We start from the raw sequence: 25863 nt of genomic DNA, 5'->3' as shown, positions 1-25863 counted from the left end.
AAACTATAAACATTTTTTGACTGACCATGTCAAACCATATGATACGGAAAAATTAAATTACATAGCAGAAAAAAATACAGAGCACCACTGCCCCCTAATGTAGTGGAGGTGCAATAGCACTTTATTCTAGGCCGTTAAAACAAATTAAAATAAAAAAATAAAAAAGCACGTTCCCCGAGATCAAAGGCGCCCCCCTTGATGGAGCCTCGCGCCCCCCTGGGGTGGGGGGTTGGGGGGGTTTTCACTATTTGAGAAGCACTGATGTAAAGTAATGCGTCATCACCAGATTATGTTCAACATATACACAGACAACAACTGCGTGTAAATATTATTTTATTCATCGTAGATGTTTTAAAACAACGCGTAATAACAACAAGACACTTTACAACACAGTGTCGTTACTGTCATAACACTTCACTTTGAATATGGCATACGACCGGTCACATTGACGCTTTGCTCATAGTGAGTGACGTTTTTAATTTGTTTCTATTCCAGTCCTTCTAACTCTGTCTTCAAACGTTTGGTGGCCAAAAAAAAAAAAAAGTTTGGAGAGAATGCCTTTAAGTAAAAAAATTAAACATATACCAATTGTGCTTGTGTACAATTTGTGATTGATTTATTATTTGAAGCATTAATATTGTGCACAATTTCAACTCCCTGATTTTACTTTAGCACACAGTCATAGCCATGCATGTACAATAAAGACACTAAATACAAAATAATCACTCAAGCTTAATTGAATATATGGGGCCTGTACCGCTTCTGACAGGGCCACCATGCAAAAAGGCTTAAATGTCGGACCCTGGAAAAGTCCAACAATGGTGCCTACTTTCTCCCCAACAAGCTTCAGTGTTTAAGTGTACCACAGACAAGTCATGGACTGGTTGCCAGTCAGTCTCAGAGCACATATACAGAGAGACAACTGTACACTCTGATTTACACTGCTTTTGACTGGGAACTGAACCAATACTGTTTGCACCTTAGTCAGGAAAACAAATTCAATTCAACTGCAAATTCTGTTATCAATAATACCCACAAATGTGCGTGGAGGGCGAAATTTGCTGACTTCCACTACCGCTCTAAATGTTGACTTCACATTTTTAGTATTAATATATTCTAACTTAGTGTTTTTGTTGTGTCGAAACTTTCACAGTATAATGTGAATTGAAAACACTGTCATTTCTGCAAGTTTTTATCAGTAATACAGTGAAAATGGCCCCTCTGAGAGCTGTTAGCTTGGTGGGGGTGTTTGAACGTCCCAATTATTCTAGGAGCTAATTTGTCTGGGGCTTTTTTGTCCATAGCTAACAGGTCCTAGATAGGGGAGACTAAGGACAGCTCAGACACTCCTTATGACGAATCAAACAGTTTTCCCTTGTGGTGATAATGATTACTTGTGATAATTGATAATCCTTTCCCTTGTGATGATTGTGTTGCCTGGATGTGGGTCACCAGGGCCTCGGCCTCCGTCTTGAGCCTGGCCTGGCTTAGCTTGAAAGAACACCACCTCTGGAGGGGGACAAAGGGATCAGATGCCCTGTGAACTGAGCGGCGGCTAAAGGCGTGGACCCTGGCGGTCCCATCTCCGGGACAGGGAATGTCACCTCTGTGGTTGAGAAGCAGCCCAAGTTGGCGTGAGAGGCAGAGAAGTTCCGACTACATATAGTCGGACTCGCCTCCACACACAGCTTAGGCTTTGGTACCAGTCCTTTCAAGAGGGTTTGGATTTTCTTCCCCTGTGGTGTTGCCCATGGTGAGAGACCCTGAGCAGGTGTAGACATAGTTATTACCCCCAGCTGGCGCCTGTGCATTGGGGCTCACCCCGGTGGATGAGAGGGTAGCCTCCCTCCACCTTGAGGTGGAGCGGTAGGTCCTGACTGTTGTTTGTGCTCATGCACCAAACAAAAGTTCAGATTTTTAGAATCATTGGAAGGAGTGCTGTAAAGCACTCCCGCTGGAGACTTCATCGTTCTGCAAGGGAACTTCAATGCTCATGTGGGCACTGACAGTGAGGTCTGGAGGGGCATGATTGGGAAGAACGCCTGACCAGAACCCTGTTCTTGGACTTCTGTGCTTGTCACAGATTGTCCATAATGAGCACCATGTTCAAACATAAGGGGCACACCCTCGGCAAGCAGTTTAATGATCAACTTTGTAGTTGTTTCATTGAATTTGCGGCCGCATGTCCTGGACACTCAGGTGAAGAAAAGATGGAGTTATCAACTGATCACTACCCGGTGGTGTGTTGGCTCTGATGGTGGGGGAAGATGCCGGTCTGACCTGGTGGTCTGGTGGGTGTGTTCCCACTACAGGGGGATCACACTCCTCAGCCTACCTGGTAGTCTATTCAGGGGTGCTAAAGAGGAAGGTACATCGGGAAGTCAAATCTCAGATTCAGGAGGAGCAGTGTGGTTTTTGTGAAACAGTGGACAAGTTCTACACCCTCAGCAGGGTCCTCGAGGTGAATGGGAGTTCGCCTAACCAGTTTACTTGTTTTGTGGACTTGGAGAATGTGTCCGATCGTGCACTTCAGGAAGTTCAGCGGGAGTTGTTTCAGAAGTTTTTTTTTTTTTTTTTTAACCACAGAGTCACAGAGTTTGGTTGGCATTGCCGGCCGGGAGAAGTTGGATTAAGGGTTGGACTCCACCAAGGCTGCCCTTTGTCACTGATTCTGTTCATAACCTTTATGGACAGAATTTTTAGGTGCAGTCAAGGCATTGAGGGGTCCTGTTTGATGGCTTCAGTGTCACACCTTTTTGTTTGCACGTGGTACAGCTGGCCTCATCAAACCGCAATCTACACCTCGGAGCGGGATATCGACAGGCAGATCTGTGCAGTCGACAGTGATTGAGACTGTATCGGTCTTCTCTGGTTTTAAGATGATAATGATCATTTCTTCACTTAACTGATTATTACAATGATTCAGAGGGATTGTCCCACACAGTTTTAGGCATTTATGAATGAAATACTATGACATCTACCACACATGACCGCAACACGGCGATCTCTCTGCTTGCGCCTGGATCAAATGCACCAAAACTGCGTTATTATCTGCACCACACAATAGACCTCCTTTCAGGTTGTCTAGAATTCAATCTGGGCGGCACGGTGATTGAATGGTTAGTACGACCTCCTCCCAGTACTGAGGACGCAAGATCGAGTCCAAGTTTCGGCCTTCCTGGGTGGAGTTTGCATGTTCTCCCCGTGCCTACATGGGTCTTCTCCGAGTACTCCGGTCTCCTCCCACATTCCAAAGACATGCATGGCAGGTCTACTTTCTGTTACCAAATTACCTGAAGCGCTGAGGGCAACACGGCCCCTAATAGTGCAGACTAGTCTTGCATCGCCATGAAGATGGGGACGTGACTGCTTTAATGCCAGGAGCATGTGAGCCCCAAGTCTTCCGGCTGAGCAGGGAACTCCTTGGGATTCCCGTGGCTGAGGAGAGGGAAGCCAGACTCCCATGCTACAGCTGCTGCCCTTGTGACCTTACTCTGGATATGCGGAAGAAAATAGATGGATGGGACGGAAAGTCACTTATAACAATCCGCGGGGTAGCGCCTCTTTGTTTTCGTGTGCATGTGCAGCACTTTTTCGTTTTTGGCTGTGAATGTTTTGGACTGCCGGGGAGACGTACGACTATTGTGATGCGCTGTGGTGGCAAGCCCACTGTTCTTGTTTCTTTTTAATAAAAGTGAACCGGTGGACTTCCAGCTACTCTCCCGTTTTTGCTGTCCTGCTGCGTCATCCATGGCTGATCAGCCACAGCGGCTTACAGACTTTGGAGGGAAAAGTGAATATTTACTTTGCATGTCAATGTAGTGTGTGCGCCCCGCAATTTTCATCCAGCGCTCCTGAAATTTTAAAGATAGGGGCTTCAAAGATCTGTATCATTATTAGGCTTCTGCAGCACTTGCTGATAAGCTGATTATGAATCTGGTGTTTCGGAAGAGGGAAACATTCAAAACATGCTGGATAGTAGCGATGTTACGATAAGGGTAATATTGTGATATCGTGATATTAAAACTGCCACAATATCGTCATCGTCATGTTCACAATATTTAAAAGGAACACATCTGTTAAAAAAAAGTCAGGTTGATTTCCATTTGTGCAGTTCTAGTTCACCCACTAGTGGCTATTTTATTAGTGCAATTTAATTTTCATTAGGGATGTTTTGGCCTTCTATGTTTAAAATCTATGCTAATTGTCAGATGAAGGGGAACCTAATTTGCTTGTGAAGCGATCAATGTGTGCTTGCATTAGCAAGTAAGTGCCTCAATATTGTTATGGGATATTGTAGGTGGTTTATATGCTTTGCTTTTATGTATTATTTTTAGTATGAGCTCTTTTTTTTCCAATATTGTGATTCTTTTTTAAATATCGCCAACGCCCCCACAATATCGTGATAATTATCATATCGTGACCTTCATATCATGATAATATCGTATTGTAATCTTTGGATATCGTTACATCCCTACTGGATAGGTGCCCTTGAGGACCGGAATTGGTGACCCCTGCATGTGCCCAGCAATTGACAGCCGGCCAGACCAGGGTGTATCCTGCCCAAAGTCAACTGCGACACTGCAGGCTCCAGTGCATGTCATGAGGATAAGTGCAATAGCAAATGTATAAATGGATAATGTTTGTATCTATCCATTCCATTTGTTTGCTGATTGTCTATAAGTAAATAATCACGGGGTTGAGTGTTTTAGAGTGAGCCTTGGTAAATTTAAGTTATTGTCAGTGTTAGTGACAGTGACAAGTTTGACGTAGACTATCACTGCTACAGTGAAGAAATTAAAAGCAGGCAAGAGGTCTTCCACCTCTGCACGTTAATAAATAAAGTGACAAGAGAGTTCTAATGAGTTGTCTAAATCATGTGGCCCTGGAGTACTGGGGGATTTCTCATCTTAACTTATGTGTAAAGTGTAGGATACCACAGAAATAACATGCAGTACAAAGAATGCACACATGGTTGTCGACTGCAGCATGGATGGATTCAGAGCTCAAGATCCACCATGCTGAATTCAACAACAACAAACTTACGCACACGCAAACTATTCAACATGACAAAACTGCCCCCCCCCCCCCCCCCATCCCAATAAATAAATAAATAAATAAATGAATAGTCAGTTGGAATTCTTGCCATGATTTGTACAAAAGTAAATGTCAATGCTTATTCTTGCACTTTTATCAAAATGCATATTCGTTGTAATTAGCGAAAAAGTGGGCAGAGTTCAAACCAGTGTCAAAGACACTCAGCTATATTTATACAAAATAGTTTAAGTGGCCCAATTCTAATTTCTTTTTCCAATGTGATTCAGTCTAGACATGTCTCATGGCAGTATAAGCTGAAAAAAACAAAAAAACAAAAAACAAAACAACAATCCATAATCGGACATACTCGAACCGAATCAGACCTGTATTGTATATCAGTTATGAATTGTATGTGACTGCAGTTTAAGTAAACAAGTCAGGGGCGGCATGGCTCAGTGGTAGAGTGGTCGTCTCCCATCTGTGAGGTTGTGGGTTCAATCCTCAACCTTGGTGACAATGTTGAAGTGTCCTTGAGCAAGACAAATAGTTAATAATATAGTTAATAGACCGATTAATCAGCCGCCGATTATAATTGGCCAATTGTTGGCCTTCAAACATCGGCCAATTGAGCTAAATGGCTAATTATTTTCACATTATCGAAGAAAGCCAAAGTTTCCGACACTGTGAAAGTACCCTGAATGCACCATTTTGCTTGCATGGCATTAGCAACTAGCAATTGTGTAGCGTATGTCATTCTGGTTATTCTGTTGTCCCAAAGCGTCCTTTAAGCTGTTTAATGATACCTCAGTTGGAGTTAACTGTAATACTAAATACACAACGTTAAAAATTACATCCACTGTATATTTCAATACAAAACACGCTTTGTTTTTAAAACATCGCAAGCCTCGTGCTAACAGGAAGTTAGCAAATGCTAATGGGACGTTAGCAATTTCTGGAGTGTTTTTCCTTCAAATAACGAATCGAATCGGGCCCTTCTGAATCGAATCGAACCGACTTTGGAAATCTGAATCAATACCCAGCCCTAAACATTACAGTATGTTTATTGACGCTTCCACTTTTTTCTTACTTGCCTGCCTTTTTGGCATGTGTGTTTTGTTTTTGGTGTTTACTTCATATAAGCACAGTGATCATGGATATGGTTATTTGAACGTACTGGAGGTGTAACAATACAGACCCCAACAATGATGTAGGCACTAAATTGGAATTGGGCATTAGTAGCGGCAGTGAAAATCCTGCCACAGATCTCAAACCCTGTCATCCATAAGTAGTCCAACAGTCTCCAAGATGAGTTTCCCTGTGTTGTCTGAGTCATGCCAAATTGTCTTCAACACGACAAAATCATGATTATTGTACATCTGTTTATGCTTATTTCTTTCTGTATATGCATGCTTGCGGCAACTTTGGAGCAATGTGAGTTCACAGGTCACAGGTCATAATAAAGGGGAGTTAAGGTAATGTGACCAGGAGCTAAAGGAAGAAAGCATGTCCTACAGTACAAGTGCATTTTGGAGTTATCTGTGCATACTGAATATATTGTACACAGTGTCTTTCTTTCTCTAATGGAAATCTTCATGGCGAAGTATCTTATAAAGGACCCAGTAGAATATATTGAAAAAAAGGAAGGCCAGGGGGAAACCGGCCCGCGACACTGTGTCAATCTTTTTGGCTCGGTCGATAAATAACTTTCGCATTTCCTCAGTGCTTTTCCCTCCTCCTGGCGGATTCACGGCAGCGTTTGCCGTGGCTCCTTGAGTGTTCGGTGCAGTGGCAGTATTGTTCGTGGTGCCCTTGGAGTCCTTGCTGTTGCTGGGAGTGGAGGTTACAGCAGCTGCAGAGGTCAGTCTGGTCTCATGTACTTCCCCTTCCTGTTGGACAGAAGGGAGATCTCATTTCATGATCTTCGTGTGCTGCATGAACTAATTAAGTACCATATTACACAAACTTAATATACTGTTCAAATAAATAATTGAATAAGTTTGTACAATTATTTATTTATTTTTTTGCAAAAGAGGAACTTCCAAAGTCAAACATATCAGATGTTCTCATTTCAATTTGCTTTAGGACAAAAATAAAAAAAAATAGTACATCAATTTGTTCCACTGTTTTCTTCGCAGGTCTGTAACATATTCCATATTTCCTCCCTCCTGATAACAGAACATTTTACATTAGAATGACAGAGAAAAAAGAAGAAAAAAAAACAAAAACTTAAAACATGACTTAAAACATACAGTTAATAAAGGTCTTATGATGATGGCGTGACCTCCAAAATAAATGACATTTTCAACATTTCCTCAGATTCACTTTTTCTTCTCATTCCAATCAAAGTGACGGTCGGCCAGCTTCCCAAAACTGATTGTGTTTTCTGCCTGTGTAAAAAAAAAACCCGTGCTTGCATTCTTGCTGGGGAAACATGCTTGTCTTGTACAGTATATGTAAACTTTAGAATGTCTATCATGCTCAATATCATAATGTCAGCTTGACTTACAAAACACATTTCAAAAGAATGTGTAAAAAGGGTGTGTAAAAATGTTGAGAATCACAGCTTTATTAAAATATTGTGTGTGCTTACAATATGGAAAAAACCAACTGTATGATATCTTGCGTCTTAACTCTTTCACTCCCGGCAGCCATTTTGAGTGACTGGATTTTGACTGATTTTGCAAGGCTCACACAATATTGTGTTCTATTGCTATAAAAACATGGAACCTATCAAACGAAAGATTAAAGTCTCTTCTTTCATGAGGAAAAAAAGTATATTTCTCTCTGTTTCCATTTTGCAGTAATTAGCATTAAAGTTTCATCATTATTCACAAATGTGTTTAAAACTGGAGAAAAGAGCTTGTTGTAACATGGCCCTGGTTGATCTCTTATACTCTGTTGCCACCTGCTGTTTATTTTTTATTTATTTATTTTTTATTTTTTAGTATAATAACTACCATTGCTTCAAGCATTCTCTTCAGTTGAGAGGCTGCATCAAAGACTTCTATATGCTCAATATATATATATATATATATATATATATATATATATATATATATATATATATAAAACATAAATCAGTCTTTGGGAGCGCGGTAACATTTAAAATAGAACGTATTTATGTTTTGGGGAGCAAATGAGTTAAACCACGGGGGAAATTGGCCCGGTGTCTGTGGTGATTATTGCTCACTATGGAGTCCATAGTGAGTACGTTATGGACTTGGTGTCAAAGTCCGGTCTTCGAGGGCCTGAGTCCTACATGTTTTAGAGGTTCCCCACATTCAACACACCTGATTCACATTTGAGCTCATCAGCAAGCTCTGCAGGAGCCTGATTATTATCCTTATCATTGAATCAGGTGTGTTGGAGTAGAGAAACCTCGAAAAAATGCAGGACTCAGGCCCTCGAGGACCGGATCATGACACATGACTTAGGGTTTGAATGTGCAAAATCAGGCACAAACTTGAATGATAACACGAACAGATGTGGAAGCTGATCTGCTAACCAGGCACCCCCACACCCCCACACACACACCCCCACCCACACACACACACACACACACAACACACCCCCACACACCCCATTGCATCTGCCAAATTTAGCAGGTTATGGTAAGAGCATAAAGAAATAGATTCATTTCGAATGCACAATGCGATTTGCCAGTCTTGAAGACAAATTGCGATCGCTGACTTTGCCACTTAAATAGTATCTGATAAGCAGATACAAACTGGTGCGCATGAAATGAAACTTTAGCTTGTGTAAACATTTTTGCATGCCAAAATTATTGAGGAAATGCAGCTTTAGAGCTTCTGTTTGATCTAAGTCAGAGGTATCCAAACTACTATTCATTTGCGGCCCGCCGTCCATTTTTCAGACATATGCTAAAAATGGCATTTGACTCAGTTTAAATAAAATAAACAAAACAAAAATGTTTGGAGCTGGTCAAAGTAAGAAGAGAGGGTATCAAAAAACAGGTGGCATTAAAGGTTATTTTAGTTGTAAAATAAAACTAAAAAAATAATATTGTTACCAAAATAAAATAAAAACGAAAACTAACAAACTACATTTTATGTTTACAAAACTATATAGCCAACATGTCTTTCGTGTTGTCAGTCTGTGGCAGATTTAAGGACTCAGGTGCAGAGTTGACCACCAATGCATATGTTTATTAAACAAAAGGCACCCCACTCTGAGGGGAAAGCAAACAAGGGCTATGAAAAAGCAAAACTAAGGGCACTCCAAAAGGGAGGATATCTAAACTACAACAAAAAAACAAAAGCACTCCTAAACTAAACACTAAACTGTGGCTATGAAAAGTACAAACAAAAGTTTCTCACGTGAGACAAACAATAGCAAGCTGTGGCTCAAGGCTGTACGGGCTTGTGTGATCAGGACGAAACACTTTGGCACAAGACAGGGGAGACGCAGACTATTTAACACATGAGGGTAATGGGAAACAGGTGGACACAATCAGGAATCAGGGTTGACACTGACACCACATGTGGAAGGGCAAGTGACCTGAAACGAGAGGAGAGTCAGGATCTTCAAAATAAAACAGGAAATGACAAGAAAGAAAAAACCCTAGACAGGACAACCTCACCGCAGTGTGACACGTGTTCGTCTTTGGTAATTAATTTAATGCATAAGCCTTTGGGGATGATTTTAAATATGATTTTTAGTAGATTTATTTTGATATAAACCGGAATAATGACGTTTGAAAGTATGTCATACAGAAGTGACGTCATCTAGCAGCAGCCAATAGAAAAGCACCATCAGATGACATTGCTTCCATGGTGTTTTTTTAAATATTGTGCACAAGTAATACGCATTTAAAAAAAAAAAACCTAATACTAATACTGAAACTAACAAACTAAAGTAAAACTAAGCATTTTTTTTTAAAGAACTAAACTAATCAAAACTAACAGAACGACCCTGAAAACTAATAAAAACTAACTCAAATGAAAAATTCCAAAACTATAATAACCCCATATTTAAATTGGTTTATATACTGTAGCATTTTTCAAAATATGCAAAAAAAAAAAAAAAATATTTGTAGAATTTTTAGGGCTAAACACAATTTCTCTTCATAACATTATGTGGGCCTTGCGTCCTTCTGATTTTTTGTATGTGGAGCCTCAAATGAAAAAGTTTGGACACACTTTGGATCTAAGTGTTGTTTTGGAGGCAGTCACAAGCAGGAGTCATGCCGTATCACCTGTGACTAGCCTCCTTTCAACTCAGCATTTCATGGTGACAGCTGGACATTTTTTGGGTGTGCTTTTTGAGATTGAAATGCAATGTTATGCATGATGGGCAGATACATCAATTTTCCATGCACTCGGGACAAGTTAAATCAAATGAAACATGACTTTTATCCGGTTGCTGGCTTCCCCAAACTTACTTATATTTTTTCTGTACCTCAATATGATTTTTTATTTATTTTTTGCCTGTTCCAGAAATACTAGACAGAATCCAGAAGGAGAAAATTACTTGAAAATATAATTACTGTACTAACATTTTGCTGTCAGATTTACAGTAGATTTTCTAATCTTTGTTTTGTTCAGCAGGAAGAAGTGGTTTAATATGGAATTGCTTTTTATGCAAAGCATCTTATGGAATAAAATATATTCCACCACGTTTCCATTAGATTGAAGATGTTATCTGCAGTTGACTAGGGATAGACCGATTATCGACCGGGCCGATTATCGGTGCCGATGTTTGGCTTGTTCACAAATATCGGCATCTGCCTTTTTACAAATCTGAAGGCCAATAAAGCTGGAATCAAGTTATGCCATTAAATAATTAAAAAAATACATTTAGAAATTATGTTGACATTTTGGAAAACTTTATTTAAACTTTAAAAAACGTATTTATCATTTATTTATTTTTTTATTTACTGCAAACACTGGGAAGTCCCAACACTTTTTAATTTATTAAAAATAATACTTAAAAAATTAGAAATTATGTTGACATTTTGGAAAACTTTATTTACAGTAGAAAACTATTTATTTGCTTGCTTAGTTTTGAATTTAGCTTAATACATGCTGATGACCCTGGAAGTTCCCTACATTTTCTACAATTTCTGTTAAAATTTTTAATTAAACAAAACTTTCTATTGTTTCTATGTTTAAAATTAAAAGAAAAGTTTATTAGATATTTTTTTACACTATTATTTTCTCTTTTACTGCAAATGATATCGACTTGAAATATCGGTTATCGGCCTCCTTGATGACTAATAATCGGTATCGGCATCGGCCCTGAAAAAATCGTATCGGTCTATCACTAGACTGAATGTTGATTCTCTCAGTCCACAAAGATTCATATCATGCACCAACATCAGGCTCATATTGTTTAGGTGGCTTGTCAAAAAAACACGACTCCAGTGATGCTGCCATGCAGAGCATGCACTAACATAGCGATGAGGTGAAGAAACTTAATCATGCTCAGTCAGAGGGCTTAGAAACCTCCCTTCTCATTTCTAGTTGCTGCACGCAAATGTAATACAAGCGTGCCACCACTGGGAGGTATCCTAAATCCTGATGTCTTTAAGATGACACGTTGCAAAGAGAACCTTTTTATTGTCCGTCAATAGACAAAGACACAAATACAAGAGTATGGTTTTTGACTACCTTGCTCTTCTTGGGATGTCGCTTCAATCGTAGCAGCTCTTTATGCTGTCTTGAAACAAAATTAACCGCAGCATACTCCAACAGTGCAGAGAAGACAAACAGAAGGCACACGGCCATCCAGATGTCTATGGCCTTCACATAGGAGACCTGTGAGAGACACAACTAATTTGTAATGACCCACATTTGGACATGAATCAAGGAACTTGTTGATACGCAATTAATTCATTCAAAAGCCCATGTGACCCTTACTGTGGTAATTGTTGTTTTCCAGCAAATCCTCCTCAAACCATTTCAAACATGATTTTAGACTAGGAGCTACTTGTGCAACTGATGCCTGTAGTGTCAGAGGATGTGACCTGATTTTTTAATGAAATTATACCGCATTCAGACATGCGTAACATAGTGGAGTGCAAAGCTCTGTTTGGCACTGGGAACACGATAAACCTCCTTGCTCCTGCATACGCATACTTTTATGTGGCGTATGTGTACAATACATGTGAGAGAAACGGGTGTGCTAATAAGGCTTACGTAACAAAGTGCTCCATGTCTGATTTTTTCTCATGCATACAAGATACCAGAAGAAGACTGAAGGGCTCGTTCTCACACACACAACAGATGCACAGCGTGTTTAATCAACACATCCTTGAAATCCGATTAGATTCTTTGAAAAGACAACAGCAACTGCAACAACTACATGCATCGTAATCGTGTAAAGCAGTGGTGTCCAAACTACGGCCCGGGGGCCATTTGCGGCCATCCATCTTTCAGTGGCCCGCGACATATGCTAAAAATGGCATTTGACTCAGTTCAAATAAAATAAACAAAACAAAAAATGTTTGGAGATGGTCAAAGTAAGACGGGAAGGTATCAAAAAACATTAAAAGGTTATTTTAGTTAACTAAACTAATGAAAAAACTAAAATTCAGAAAAACAATATTGTTACCGAAATAAAATAAAAACGAAAATGCTCTTTAAAAAACCGAAAAGTAACTAAAACTATATTTTATGTTTACAAAACTAAAACTAACTAGCAAAAATGTCCTTCGTATTAGTCTTTCGTAATTAATTTAATGCATGAACCTTTGGGGATGATTTTAAATGCGATTTTTAGTAGATTTATTTGGATATAAACCGGAATAATGACATTTGAAAGTATGTCACACACAAGTCACGTTGTCTAGCAGCAGCCAATAGAAAAGCACCAAAAGATGACGTCGCTCCCATGGTGTTTTTTAAATATTTCGCACAAGTAATACACGTTTTTAAAAATAACTAATACTGAAACTAACTAAAACTAAACTAAAACTAAACATTTATTAAAGAACTAAAGCTGATAAAAACTAACAGAACCACCCTGAAAATGAATAAAAACTAACTAAAATGAAAAATTCCAAAACTACAATAACCTTCCTGCCATATTACAAATAAATTATATATTATTTAAATATATAAATTATATACTGTAGCATTTTTCTAAATATGCCAAAGCACAAATAATTTGTACAATTTTGAGGACTAAACACAATTTCTCTTCATAACATTATGTGGCCCTTGCGTCCTTCTGATTGTCTGTATGTGGCCCTCAACTGAAAAAGTTTGGACACCCCCGGTGTAAAGGTACGTTTTATACAGAATCATTAGTTTTTATTAATTTCATTTATATCAGTCAAATACACTGAAGTGACTCGCCTGGTCTGTGCTGCAAAGGAGGTTGCAGGACACCGCAGGCTCATTGCCTTTTTTTTTTTTCTTTTTTTTTTTTTTTAAAAAAGAACTCTAAACATGTTCAGTCATAAGCACAGTTGTCATGTATGGGTTCTATGTGGTTGTTGTTGTTTTTTTTGTTTAATTTTGTTTTTTTGTTGTTGTTTTTTAAATCATTCACTCACTCACTCACACATGCTTACTTCATGCCATACATGGGTCTCCCAGGCAAAGGATTAAACCCACGCCAACCGGCACCAAAGTCAAGTGACGGTTCCACTCCTCCACCTGGAGCCCTGGGTTTTCTTGTTCTTTGTCTGTGTGATCTTTGTTTTGTTACATTGTCCCTGTGTCCTTCCCTTGTCTCGTCAAGTTTATGTGATCCACCTGTGTTCGCCTGCCCTTCGTCGTATGTCAACCAATTAGTGCCCTCGGTTCCTTTTTTTAAAAATTAAAAAAAAAAAAAAAACACCCACTCACACACGTGGCCTATTTCTTGTAGGCCACATACATGGGCCTCTCCCAGGCGGAGGATCGAACCCACGCCAACCGGCACCAAAGGCAAGTGACGGTTCCACTACTCCACCTGGAGCTCCCCCTCGGTTACTTTTGTCTTGCCCAGGTATGTCTCACGTCAATTAGTGTTGGTGTAGCTTTTTTTTTTTTTTTTTTGTTTAGTCTTATAATGGCCCTATGTTTGTTTGTTACTGCCAGAGTTGCTGTTGATGTCATGGCTTGTTGTTCGCCCACGTCTTGCCATGCTACTTGAGCTTTTGTACTTTGTTTTTTTTGCCGGTCACAGAGTTCACCACCTCGTTTGGTTTATTGAAAGAAAAGCCCATTTTTAATTATTATTCTTATTTTTTATTTTAAATTACTCCTCTGCCTCCTTGTCTCTGCTTCCCTATGGAAGCCCATTCCCACCAGTATAAATAAATAAATAAATAAAAAATTCCCACACCATCGTTTGGACTGCCAGTATACTTAGCATGTGCATGCATTGAGGTAGGCACCACTCATATTGTGTTTGGATGTTAAAAGGAGCATGTAGCATCTGAATGAAAGTCAACCAAACACAAGCTAATCAAAAACCAAACCAAACCAAAAAACTCCCAAACTGACCTTTGGCAGTGACGTTCTGGAGCCTGAGCTCTGTGTTGTCATCGTGAGGACAGTAGTGATGCCAAGCGCCACTCTGGCCGGGGCCGCATCCATGTTTATCCAAAAGGACACCCAGGATAGAATAACAATCAGCAGAGATGGGATGTACATTTGGATCAGGTAGTAACCCATTTGACGCTCCAAGTGGAACCGCACTTCAATACAAGTAAATTTACCTGCAACACAGCACAGTGATAAACATTTTTGTGTAACAATTAACCACAAAATACTTTGTTATGCATTTCATCTGGAAATGTCGCCTTCCAGTTTTTATGCTTGCTTGTGACGTCATTTTGCTTGTTTACAGTTCCACTAGGGACTGCTGGTACTGCTGCTAGTATTTAGGTGTAACTTCAGAGAAAAGAAAGTGCTGCAATATTACTTCTACTTTGCTTGTCACCATTGTCTCTGTTTCACAATTGCCAGTTAGGCACTTATGGTTTGCTCATTCTTCAGGCTCAGGGTGCTGCTAGTTGCCATTAGCAACCCCCAAGTTCCCCTCCTAGATGTCATAGTAAGTTTGATTGCAAGGAATCCCATTAAATCATTTCAATATATATATTTTTTTAATACAGTAAAAAAACAAAAAAACAAAAAAACTAGAGCTGCAAGCAGCTATAAAGGGCCCTCGCAGCCCGGGCCACGTTGGGGTACTTGCACGTTGGGGTACTTGCACGTTGGGGTACTGGCACATTGGGAGCAGAGTTTCTTTGAAAATGGCATAATAAACCTTTACATGTGAATTTTTGTTTTGCCAGGTGTGATGAGTGTGTCAAGCTCAATGGGTTTTGGTGAATGTTAAGATCTGCAAAAATCAGTGTACTTTTTTATTTTTGGGGAATGAGTTGAATTTTCAAAGTCTGACGCCTGGCTGAAAATTTTCAAAGTCCCATGCTGGCCAGAATCTTTTCTAAGTCTGATGCCTGGCTGAAAATTTTCAAAGTCCCATACTGGCCAGAATTTTTTCAAAGTCCCATGCTGGCCAGAATTTTTTTCAAAGTCTGACGCCTGGCCGAAAATTTTCAAAGTCCCATGCTGGCCAGAATTTTTTCTAAGTCTGACGCCTGGCCGAAAATTTTCAAAGTCCCATGCTGGCCAGAATTTTTTCTAAGTCTGACGCCTGGCCGAAAATTTTCAAAGTCCCATGCTGGCCAGAATTTTTTCTAAGTCTGATGCCTGGCTGAAAATTTTCAAAGTCCCATGCTGGCCAGAATTTTTTCTAAGTCTGACGCCTGGTCGAAAATTTTCAAAGTCCCATGCTGGCCAGAATTTTTTCAAAGTCCCATGCTGGCCAGAATTTTTTCAAAGTCCCATGCTGGCCAGAATTTTTTTCAAAGTCTGACGCCTGGCCGAAAATTTTCAAAGTCCCATGCTGGCCAGAATTTTTTCTAAATCTGACGCCTGGCCGAAAATGTTCAAAGTCTGACGCCTGCCTGAAATATTTCAAAGTCCCATGCTGGCCAGAATTTTTTCTAAGTCTGACGCCTGGCCGAAAATTTTCAAAGTCTGATGCCTTGCCGAAAATTTTCAAAGTCCCATGCTGGCCAGAATTTTTTCTAAGTCTGACGCCTGGCTGAAAATTTTCAAAGTCCCATGCTGGCCTGAATTTTTTCAAAGTCCCAAACCATTCATTTCAATAGCCTGGGTTACCAGGGTTGCAGTAACGCGGGCCACCATCGGGGGGCGCTGCAGATAGGGCACCCGGTTCCCTATCTGGGCACCTTTCCACCCAAACCGCAAAATGGAGTTGTCACGATTTCAGAAGGGAGCAATTTCAGACGTGACACCTCCAGGGCTGAACAAGGGAGGCTCGCCAGACTTATGTCCGACAAAGAGGAGTGTTGGGGCGGCCTCCTCGGGCAGACGACCCGCTCTCTGGCCTGGTTGTCAGATGTTTTCAAAGTCTGACGCCTGGCCGAAAATTTTCAAAGTCCCATGCTGGCCAGAATTTTTTCTAAGTCTGACGCCTGGCCGAAAATTTTCAAAGTCTGACGCCTGCCTGAAATATTTCAAAGTCCCATGCTGGCCAGAATTTTTTCTAAGTCTGACGCCTGGCCGAAAATTTTCAAAGTCTGATGCCTTGCCGAAAATTTTCAAAGTCCCATGCTGGCCAGAATTTTTTCTAAGTCTGACGCCTGGCCGAAAATTTTCAAAGTCCCATGCTGGCCAGAATTTTTTTCTAAGTCTGACGCCTGGCCGAACATTTTCAAAGTCCCATGCTGGCCAGAATTTTTTCAAAGTCCCATGCTGGCCAGAATTTTTTCTAAGTCTGACGCCTGGCCGAAAATGTTCAAAGTCTGATGCCTGCCTGAATTTTTTCAAAGTCCCATACCATTCATTTCAATAGCCTGGGTTACCAGGGTTGCAGTAACGCGGGCCACCATCGGGGGGCGCTGCAGATAGGGCACCCGGTTCCCTATCTGGGCACCTTTCCACCCAAACCGCAAAAGGGAGTTGTCACGATTTCAGAAGGGAGCAATTTCAGACGTGACACCTCCAGGGCTGAACAAGGGAGGCTCGCCAGACTTATGTCCGACAAAGAGGAGTGTTGGGGCGGCCTCCTCGGGCAGACGACCCGCTCTCTGGCCTGGTTGTCAGATGTTTTCTAAGTCTGACGCCTGGCCGAAAATTTTCAAAGTCCCATGCTGGCCAGAATTTTTTCTAAGTCTGACGCCTGGTCGAAAATTTTCAAAGTCCCACGCTGGCCAGAATTTTTTCTAAGTCTGACGCCTGGCCGAAAATTTTCAAAGTCCCATGCTGGCCAGAATTTTTTCTAAGTCTGATGCCTGCCTGAAATATTTCAAAGTCCTATGCTGGCCAGAATTTTTTCTAAGTCTGACGCCTGGCCGAAAATTTTCAAAGTCCCATGCTGGCCAAAATTTTTTCTAAGTCTGACGCCTGGTCGAAAATTTTCAAAGTCCCATGCTGGCCAGAATTTTTTCTAAGTCTGACGCCTGGCCGAAAATTTTCAAAGTCCCATGCTGGCCAGAATTTTTTCTAAGTCTGACGCCTGGCTGAAAATTTTCAAAGTCCCATGTTGGCCAGAATTTTTTCTAAGTCTGATGCCTGCCTGAAATATTTCAAAGTCCCATGCTGGCCAGAATTTTTTCTAAGTCTGACGCCTGGCCGAAAATTTTCAAAGTCTGATGCCTTGCCGAAAATTTTCAAAGTCCCATGCTGGCCAGAATTTTTTCTAAGTCTGACGCCTGGCCGAAAATTTTCAAAGTCTGATGCCTTGCCGAAAATATTCAAAGTCCCATGCTGGCCAGAATTTTTTCTAAGTCTGACGCCTGGCCGAAAATTTTCAAAGTCCCATGCTGGCCAGAATTTTTTCAAAGTCTGACGCCTGGCCGAAAATGTTCAAAGTCTGATGCCTGCCTGAATTTTTTCAAAGTCCCATACCATTCATTTCAATAGCCTGGGTTACCAGGGTTGCAGTAACGCGGGCCACCATCGGGGGGCGCTGCAGATAGGGCACCCGGTTCCCTATCTGGGCACCTTTCCACCCAAACCGCAAAATGGAGTTGTCACGATTTCAGAAGGGAGCAATTTCAGACGTGACACCTCCAGGGCAGAACAAGGGAGGCTCGCCAGACTTATGTCCGACAAAGAGGAGTGTTGGGGCGGCCTCCTCGGGCAGACGACCCGCTCTCTGGCCTGGTTGTCAGATGTTTTCAAAGTCTGACGCCTGGCCGAAAATTTTCTATGTCCCATGCTGGCCAGAATTTTTTCTAAGTCTGACGCCTGGCCGAAAATGTTCAAAGTCTGACGCCTGCCTGAAATATTTCAAAGTCCCATGCTGGCCAGAATTTTTTCTAAGTCTGACGCCTGGCCGAAAATTTTCAAAGTCTGATGCCTTGCCGAAAATTTTCAAAGTCCCATGCTGGCCAGAATTTTTTCTAAGTCTGACGCCTGGCTGAAAATTTTCAAAGTCCCATGCTGGCCAGAATTTTTTCTAAGTCTGACGCCTGGCTGAAAATTTTCAAAGTCCCATGTTGGCCAGAATTTTTTCTAAGTCTGATGCCTGCCTGAAATATTTCAAAGTCCCATGCTGGCCAGAATTTTTTCGAAGTCTGACGCCTGGCTGAAAATTTTCAAAGTCCCATGCTGGCCAGAATTTTTTCTAAGTCTGATGCCTGGCTGAAAATTTTCAAAGTCCCATGCTGGCCAGAATTTTTTCAAAGTCTGACGCCTGGCCGAAAATTTTCAAAGTCTGATGCCTTGCAGAAAATATTCAAAGTCCCATGCTGGCCAGAATTTTTTCTAAGTCTGACGCCTGGCCGAAAATTTTCAAAGTCCCATGCTGGCCAGAATTTTTTCAAAGTCTGACGCCTGGCCGAAAATGTTCAAAGTCTGACGCCTGCCTGAATTTTTTCAAAGTCCCATGCTGGCCAGAATTTTTTCTAAGTCTGATGCCTGCCTGAAATATTTCAAAGTCCCATGCTGGCCAGAATTTTTTCTAAGTCTGACGCCTGGCCGAAAATGTTCAGTCTGATGCCTGCCTGAAATATTTCAAAGTCCCATGCTGGCCAGAATTTTTTCTAAGTCTGACGCCTGCCTGAAATATTTCAAAGTCCCATGCTGGCCAGAATTTTTTCTAAGTCTGACGCCTGGCTGAAAATTTTCAAAGTCCCATGTTGGCCAGAATTTTTTCTAAGTCTGATGCCTGCCTGAAATATTTCAAAGTCCCATGCTGGCCAGAATTTTTTCGAAGTCTGACGCCTGCCTGAAATATTTCAAAGTCCCATGCTGGCCAGAATTTTTTCTAAGTCTGACGCCTGGTCGAAAGTTTTCAAAGTCCCATGCTGGCCAGAATTTTTTCTAAGTCTGACGCCTGGCTGAAAATTTTCAAAGTCCCATGCTGGCCAGAATTTTTTCAAAGTCTGACGCCTGGCCGAAAATGTTCAAAGTCTGATGCCTGCCTGAATTTTTTCAAAGTCCCATACCATTCATTTCAATAGCCTGGGTTACCAGGGTTGCAGTAACGCGGGCCACCATCGGGGGGCGCTGCAGATAGGGCACCCGGTTCCCTATCTGGGCACCTTTCCACCCAAACCGCAAAATGGAGTTGTCACGATTTCAGAAGGGAGCAATTTCAGACGTGACACCTCCAGGGCTGAACAAGGGAGGCTCGCCAGACTTATGTCCGACAAAGAGGAGTGTTGGGGCGGCCTCCTCGGGCAGACGACCCGCTCTCTGGCCTGGTTGTCAGATGTTTTCAAAGTCTGACGCCTGGCCGAAAATTTTCTATGTCCCATGCTGGCCAGAATTTTTTCTAAGTCTGACGCCTGGCCGAAAATGTTCAAAGTCTGACGCCTGCCTGAAATATTTCAAAGTCCCATGCTGGCCAGAATTTTTTCTAAGTCTGACGCCTGGCCGAAAATTTTCAAAGTCTGATGCCTTGCCGAAAATTTTCAAAGTCCCATGCTGGCCAGAATTTTTTCTAAGTCTGACGCCTGGCTGAAAATTTTCAAAGTCCCATGCTGGCCAGAATTTTTTCTAAGTCTGACGCCTGGCTGAAAATTTTCAAAGTCCCATGTTGGCCAGAATTTTTTCTAAGTCTGATGCCTGCCTGAAATATTTCAAAGTCCCATGCTGGCCAGAATTTTTTCGAAGTCTGACGCCTGGCTGAAAATTTTCAAAGTCCCATGCTGGCCAGAATTTTTTCTAAGTCTGATGCCTGGCTGAAAATTTTCAAAGTCCCATGCTGGCCAGAATTTTTTCAAAGTCTGACGCCTGGCCGAAAATTTTCAAAGTCTGATGCCTTGCAGAAAATATTCAAAGTCCCATGCTGGCCAGAATTTTTTCTAAGTCTGACGCCTGGCCGAAAATTTTCAAAGTCCCATGCTGGCCAGAATTTTTTCAAAGTCTGACGCCTGGCCGAAAATGTTCAAAGTCTGACGCCTGCCTGAATTTTTTCAAAGTCCCATGCTGGCCAGAATTTTTTCTAAGTCTGACGCCTGGCCGAAAATGTTCAGTCTGATGCCTGCCTGAAATATTTCAAAGTCCCATGCTGGCCAGAATTTTTTCTAAGTCTGACGCCTGCCTGAAATATTTCAAAGTCCCATGCTGGCCAGAATTTTTTCTAAGTCTGACGCCTGGCTGAAAATTTTCAAAGTCCCATGTTGGCCAGAATTTTTTCTAAGTCTGATGCCTGCCTGAAATATTTCAAAGTCCCATGCTGGCCAGAATTTTTTCGAAGTCTGACGCCTGCCTGAAATATTTCAAAGTCCCATGCTGGCCAGAATTTTTTCTAAGTCTGACGCCTGGTCGAAAGTTTTCAAAGTCCCATGCTGGCCAGAATTTTTTCTAAGTCTGAAGCCTGGCCGAAAATGTTCAAAGTCTGATGCCTGCCTGAAATATTTCAAAGTCCCATGCTGGCCAGAATTTTTTCTAAGTCTGACGCCTGGCCGAAAATTTTCAAAGTCTGACGCCTGCCTGAAATATTTCAAAGTCCCATGCTGGCCAGAATTTTTTCTGTCTGACACCTGGTCGAAAATTTTCAAAGTCCCATGCTGGCCAGAATTTTTTCTAAGTCTGACGCCTGGTCGAAAGTTTTCAAAGTCCCATGCTGGCCAGAATTTTTTCTAAGTCTGAAGCCTGGCCGAAAATGTTCAAAGTCTGATGCCTGCCTGAAATATTTCAAAGTCCCATGCTGGCCAGAATTTTTTCTAAGTCTGACGCCTGGCCGAAAATTTTCAAAGTCTGACGCCTGCCTGAAATATTTCAAAGTCCCATGCTGGCCAGAATTTTTTCTGTCTGACGCCTGGTCGAAAATTTTCAAAGTCCCATGCTGGCCAGAATTTTTTCTAAGTCTGACGCCTGGTCGAAAATTTTCAAAGTCCCCTGCTGGCCAGAATTTTTTCTAAGTCTGAAGCCTGGCCGAAAATGTTCAAAGTCTGACGCCTGGTCGAAAATTTTCAAAGTCCCATGCTGGCCAGAATTTTTTCTAAGTCTGACGCCTGGCCGAAAATTTTCAAAGTCCCATGCTGGCCAGAATTTTTTCTAAGTCTGACGCCTGGTCGAAAATTTTCAAAGTCCCATGCTGGCCAGAATTTTTTTGAAGTCTGACGCCTGGCTGAAAATTTTCAAAGTCCCATGCTGGCCAGAATTTTTTCTAAGTCTGACGCCTGGCCGAAAATGTTCAGTCTGATGCCTGCCTGAAATATTTCAAAGTCCCATGCTGGCCAGAATTTTTTCTAAGTCTGACGCCTGGTCGAAAATTTTCAAAGTCCCATGCTGGCCAGAAATTTTTCTAAGTCTGACGCCTGGTCGAAAATTTTCAAAGTCCCATGCTGGCCAGAATTTTTTCTAAGTCTGACGCCTGGCCGAAAATTTTCAAAGTCCCATGCTGGCCAGAATTTTTTCTAAGTCTGATGCCTGCCTGAAATATTTCAAAGTCCCATGCTGGCCAGAATTTTTTCGAAGTCTGACGCCTGGCTGAAAATTTTCAAAGTCCCATGCTGGCCAGAATTTTTTCTAAGTCTGATGCCTGCCTGAAATATTTCAAAGTCCCATGCTGGCCAGAATTTTTCTAAGTCTGACGCCTGTTCGAAAATTTTCAAAGTCCCATGCTGGCCAGAATTTTTTCTAAGTCTGATGCCTGCCTGAAATATTTCAAAGTCCCATGCTGGCCAGAATTTTTTCTAAGTCTGACGCCTGGCTGAAAATTTTCAAAGTCCCATGCTGGCCAGAATTTTTTCTAAGTCTGACGCCTGGCCGAAAATGTTCAGTCTGATGCCTGCCTGAAATATTTCAAAGTCCCATGCTGGCCAGAATTTTTTTCTAAGTCTGACGCCTGGCCGAAAATTTTCAAAGTCCCATGCTGGCCAGAATTTTTTCTAAGTCTGACGCCTGGCCGAAAATTTTCAAAGTCTGACGCCTGCCTGAAATATTTCAAAGTCCCATGCTGGCCAGAATTTTTTCTAAGTCTGACGCCTGGTCGAAAATTTTCAAAGTCCCATGCTGGCCAGAAATTTTTCTAAGTCTGACGCCTGGTCGAAAATTTTCAAAGTCCCATGCTGGCCAGAATTTTTTCTAAGTCTGACGCCTGGCCGAAAATTTTCAAAGTCCCATGCTGGCCAGAATTTTTTCTAAGTCTGACGCCTGGCTGAAAATTTTCAAAGTCCCATGTTGGCCAGAATTTTTTCTAAGTCTGATGCCTGCCTGAAATATTTCAAAGTCCCATGCTGGCCAGAATTTTTTCGAAGTCTGACGCCTGGCTGAAAATTTTCAAAGTCCCATGCTGGCCAGAATTTTTTCTAAGTCTGATGCCTGCCTGAAATATTTCAAAGTCCCATGCTGGCCAGAATTTTTCTAAGTCTGACGCCTGTTCGAAAATTTTCAAAGTCCCATGCTGGCCAGAATTTTTTCTAAGTCTGAAGCCTGGCCGAAAATGTTCAAAGTCTGATGCCTGCCTGAAATATTTCAAAGTCCCATGCTGGCCAGAATTTTTTCTAAGTCTGACGCCTGGCCGAAAATTTTCAAAGTCTGATGCCTGCCTGAAATATTTCAAAGTCCCATGCTGGCCAGAATTTTTTCTAAGTCTGATACCTGGTCGAAAATTTTCAAAGTCCCATGCTGGCCAGAATTTTTTCTAAGTCTGACGCCTGGTCGAAAATTTTCAAAGTCCCATGCTGGCCAGAATTTTTTCTAAGTCTGACGCCTGGCCGAAAATGTTCAAAGTCTGACGCCTGCCTGAATTTTTTCAAAGTCCCACACCATTCATTTCAATAGCCTGGGTTACCAGGGTTGCAGTACCGCGGGCCACCATCGGGGGGCGCTGCAGATAGGACACCCGGTTCCCTATCTGGGCACCTTTCCACCCAAACCGCAAAATGGAGTTGTCACGATTTCAGAAGGGAGCAATTTCAGACGTGACACCTCCAGGGCTGAACAAGGGAGGCTCGCCAGACTTATGTCCGACAAAGAGGAGTGTTGGGGCGGCCTCCTCGGGCAGACGACCCGCTCTCTGGCCTGGTTGTCAGATTTTTTCAGTCTGATGCCTGCCGGAAAATTTTCAAAGTCCCACGCTGGCCAGAATTTTTTCTAAGTCTGACGCCTGGCCGAAAATTTTCAAAGTCCCATGCTGGCCAGAATTTTTTCTAAGTCTGACGCCTGGCCGAAAATTTTCAAAGTCCCATGCTGGCCAGAATTTTTTCTAAGTCTGACGCCTGGTCGAAAATTTTCAAAGTCCCATGCTGGCCAGAATTTTTTCTAAGTCTGACGCCTGGCCGAAAATTTTCAAAGTCCCATGCTGGCCAGAATTTTTTCTAAGTCTGACGCCTGGTCGAAAATTTTCAAAGTCCCATGCTGGCCAGAATTTTTTTGAAGTCTGACGCCTGGCTGAAAATTTTCAAAGTCCCATGCTGGCCAGAATTTTTTCTAAGTCTGACGCCTGGCCGAAAATTTTCAAAGTCCCATGCTGGCCAGAATTTTTTCTAAGTCTGACGCCTGGCCGAAAATTTTCAAAGTCTGACGCCTGCCTGAAATATTTCAAAGTCCCATGCTGGCCAGAATTTTTTCTAAGTCTGACGCCTGGCCGAAAATTTTCAAAGTCCCATGCTGGCCAGAATTTTTTCTAAGTCTGACGCCTGGCTGAAAATTTTCAAAGTCCCATGTTGGCCAGAATTTTTTCTAAGTCTGATGCCTGCCTGAAATATTTCAAAGTCCCATGCTGGCCAGAATTTTTTCGAAGTCTGACGCCTGGCTGAAAATTTTCAAAGTCCCATGCTGGCCAGAATTTTTTCTAAGTCTGATGCCTGCCTGAAATATTTCAAAGTCCCATGCTGGCCAGAATTTTTCTAAGTCTGACGCCTGTTCGAAAATTTTCAAAGTCCCATGCTGGCCAGAATTTTTTCTAAGTCTGAAGCCTGGCCGAAAATGTTCAAAGTCTGATGCCTGCCTGAAATATTTCAAAGTCCCATGCTGGCCAGAATTTTTTCTAAGTCTGACGCCTGGCCGAAAATTTTCAAAGTCTGATGCCTGCCTGAAATATTTCTAAGTCCCATGCTGGCCAGAATTTTTTCTAAGTCTGATACCTGGTCGAAAATTTTCAAAGTCCCATGCTGGCCAGAATTTTTTCTAAGTCTGACGCCTGGTCGAAAATTTTCAAAGTCCCATGCTGGCCAGAATTTTTTCTAAGTCTGACGCCTGGCCGAAAATGTTCAAAGTCTGGCGCCTGCCTGAATTTTTTCAAAGTCCCACACTATTCATTTCAATAGCCTGGGTTACCAGGGTTGCAGTACCGCGGGCCACCATCGGGGGGCGCTGCAGATAGGGCACCCGGTTCCCTATCTGGGCACCTTTCCACCCAAACCGCAAAATGGAGTTGTCACGATTTCAGAAGGGAGCAATTTCAGACGTGACACCTCCAGGGCTGAACAAGGGAGGCTCGCCAGACTTATGTCCGACAAAGAGGAGTGTTGGGGCGGCCTCCTCGGGCAGACGACCCGCTCTCTGGCCTGGTTGTCAGATTTTTTCAGTCTGATGCCTGCCGGAAAATTTTCAAAGTCCCACGCTGGCCAGAATTTTTTCTAAGTCTGACGCCTGGCCGAAAATTTTCAAAGTCCCATGCTGGCCAGAATTTTTTCTAAGTCTGACGCCTGGTCGAAAGTTTTCAAAGTCCCATGCTGGCCAGAATTTTTTCTAAGTCTGAAGCCTGGCCGAAAATGTTCAAAGTCTGATGCCTGCCTGAAATATTTCAAAGTCCCATGCTGGCCAGAATTTTTTCTAAGTCTGACGCCTGGCCGAAAATTTTCAAAGTCTGACGCCTGCCTGAAATATTTCAAAGTCCCATGCTGGCCAGAATTTTTTCTGTCTGACGCCTGGTCGAAAATTTTCAAAGTCCCATGCTGGCCAGAATTTTTTCTAAGTCTGACGCCTGGTCGAAAATTTTCAAAGTCCCCTGCTGGCCAGAATTTTTTCTAAGTCTGAAGCCTGGCCGAAAATGTTCAAAGTCTGACGCCTGGTCGAAAATTTTCAAAGTCCCATGCTGGCCAGAATTTTTTCTAAGTCTGACGCCTGGCCGAAAATTTTCAAAGTCCCATGCTGGCCAGAATTTTTTCTAAGTCTGACGCCTGGTCGAAAATTTTCAAAGTCCCATGCTGGCCAGAATTTTTTCTAAGTCTGACGCCTGGCTGAAAATGTTCAAAGTCCCATGTTGGCCAGAATTTTTTCTAAGTCTGATGCCTGCCTGAAATATTTCAAAGTCCCATGCTGGCCAGAATTTTTTCTAAGTCTGACGCCTGGCCGAAAATTTTCAAAGTCTGACGCCTGCCTGAAATATTTCAAAGTCCCATGCTGGCCAGAATTTTTTCTAAGTCTGACGCCT

The 25863-nt window shown here is 42.0% G+C and overlaps 1 protein-coding gene across 1 annotated transcript in view; it reads right to left on the bottom strand.

Moving 5' to 3' along the window:
* Nucleotides 1–5109: 5109 nt before the first annotated feature.
* The window catches only part of glra3 (glycine receptor, alpha 3), a 311990-nt gene continuing 291236 nt past the window's right edge, over nucleotides 5110–25863 (bottom strand). Inside the window, exons 7-9 of the mRNA XM_077524973.1 lie at nucleotides 14493–14707; nucleotides 11667–11813; nucleotides 5110–6923 (exon numbers count right to left, since the gene is read on the bottom strand). Of these exons, the coding sequence (XP_077381099.1) occupies nucleotides 6615–6923; nucleotides 11667–11813; nucleotides 14493–14707 (671 nt within the window). The 3' untranslated portion in view covers nucleotides 5110–6614. The remainder of the gene's footprint in view (nucleotides 6924–11666; nucleotides 11814–14492; nucleotides 14708–25863) is intronic.

The sequence above is a fragment of the Festucalex cinctus genome, chromosome 6 (assembly GCF_051991245.1).
Source record: "Festucalex cinctus isolate MCC-2025b chromosome 6, RoL_Fcin_1.0, whole genome shotgun sequence".
Taxonomy (NCBI): Eukaryota; Metazoa; Chordata; class Actinopteri; order Syngnathiformes; family Syngnathidae; genus Festucalex; species Festucalex cinctus.
This window is presented reverse-complemented; position numbering and strand designations above follow the sequence as displayed.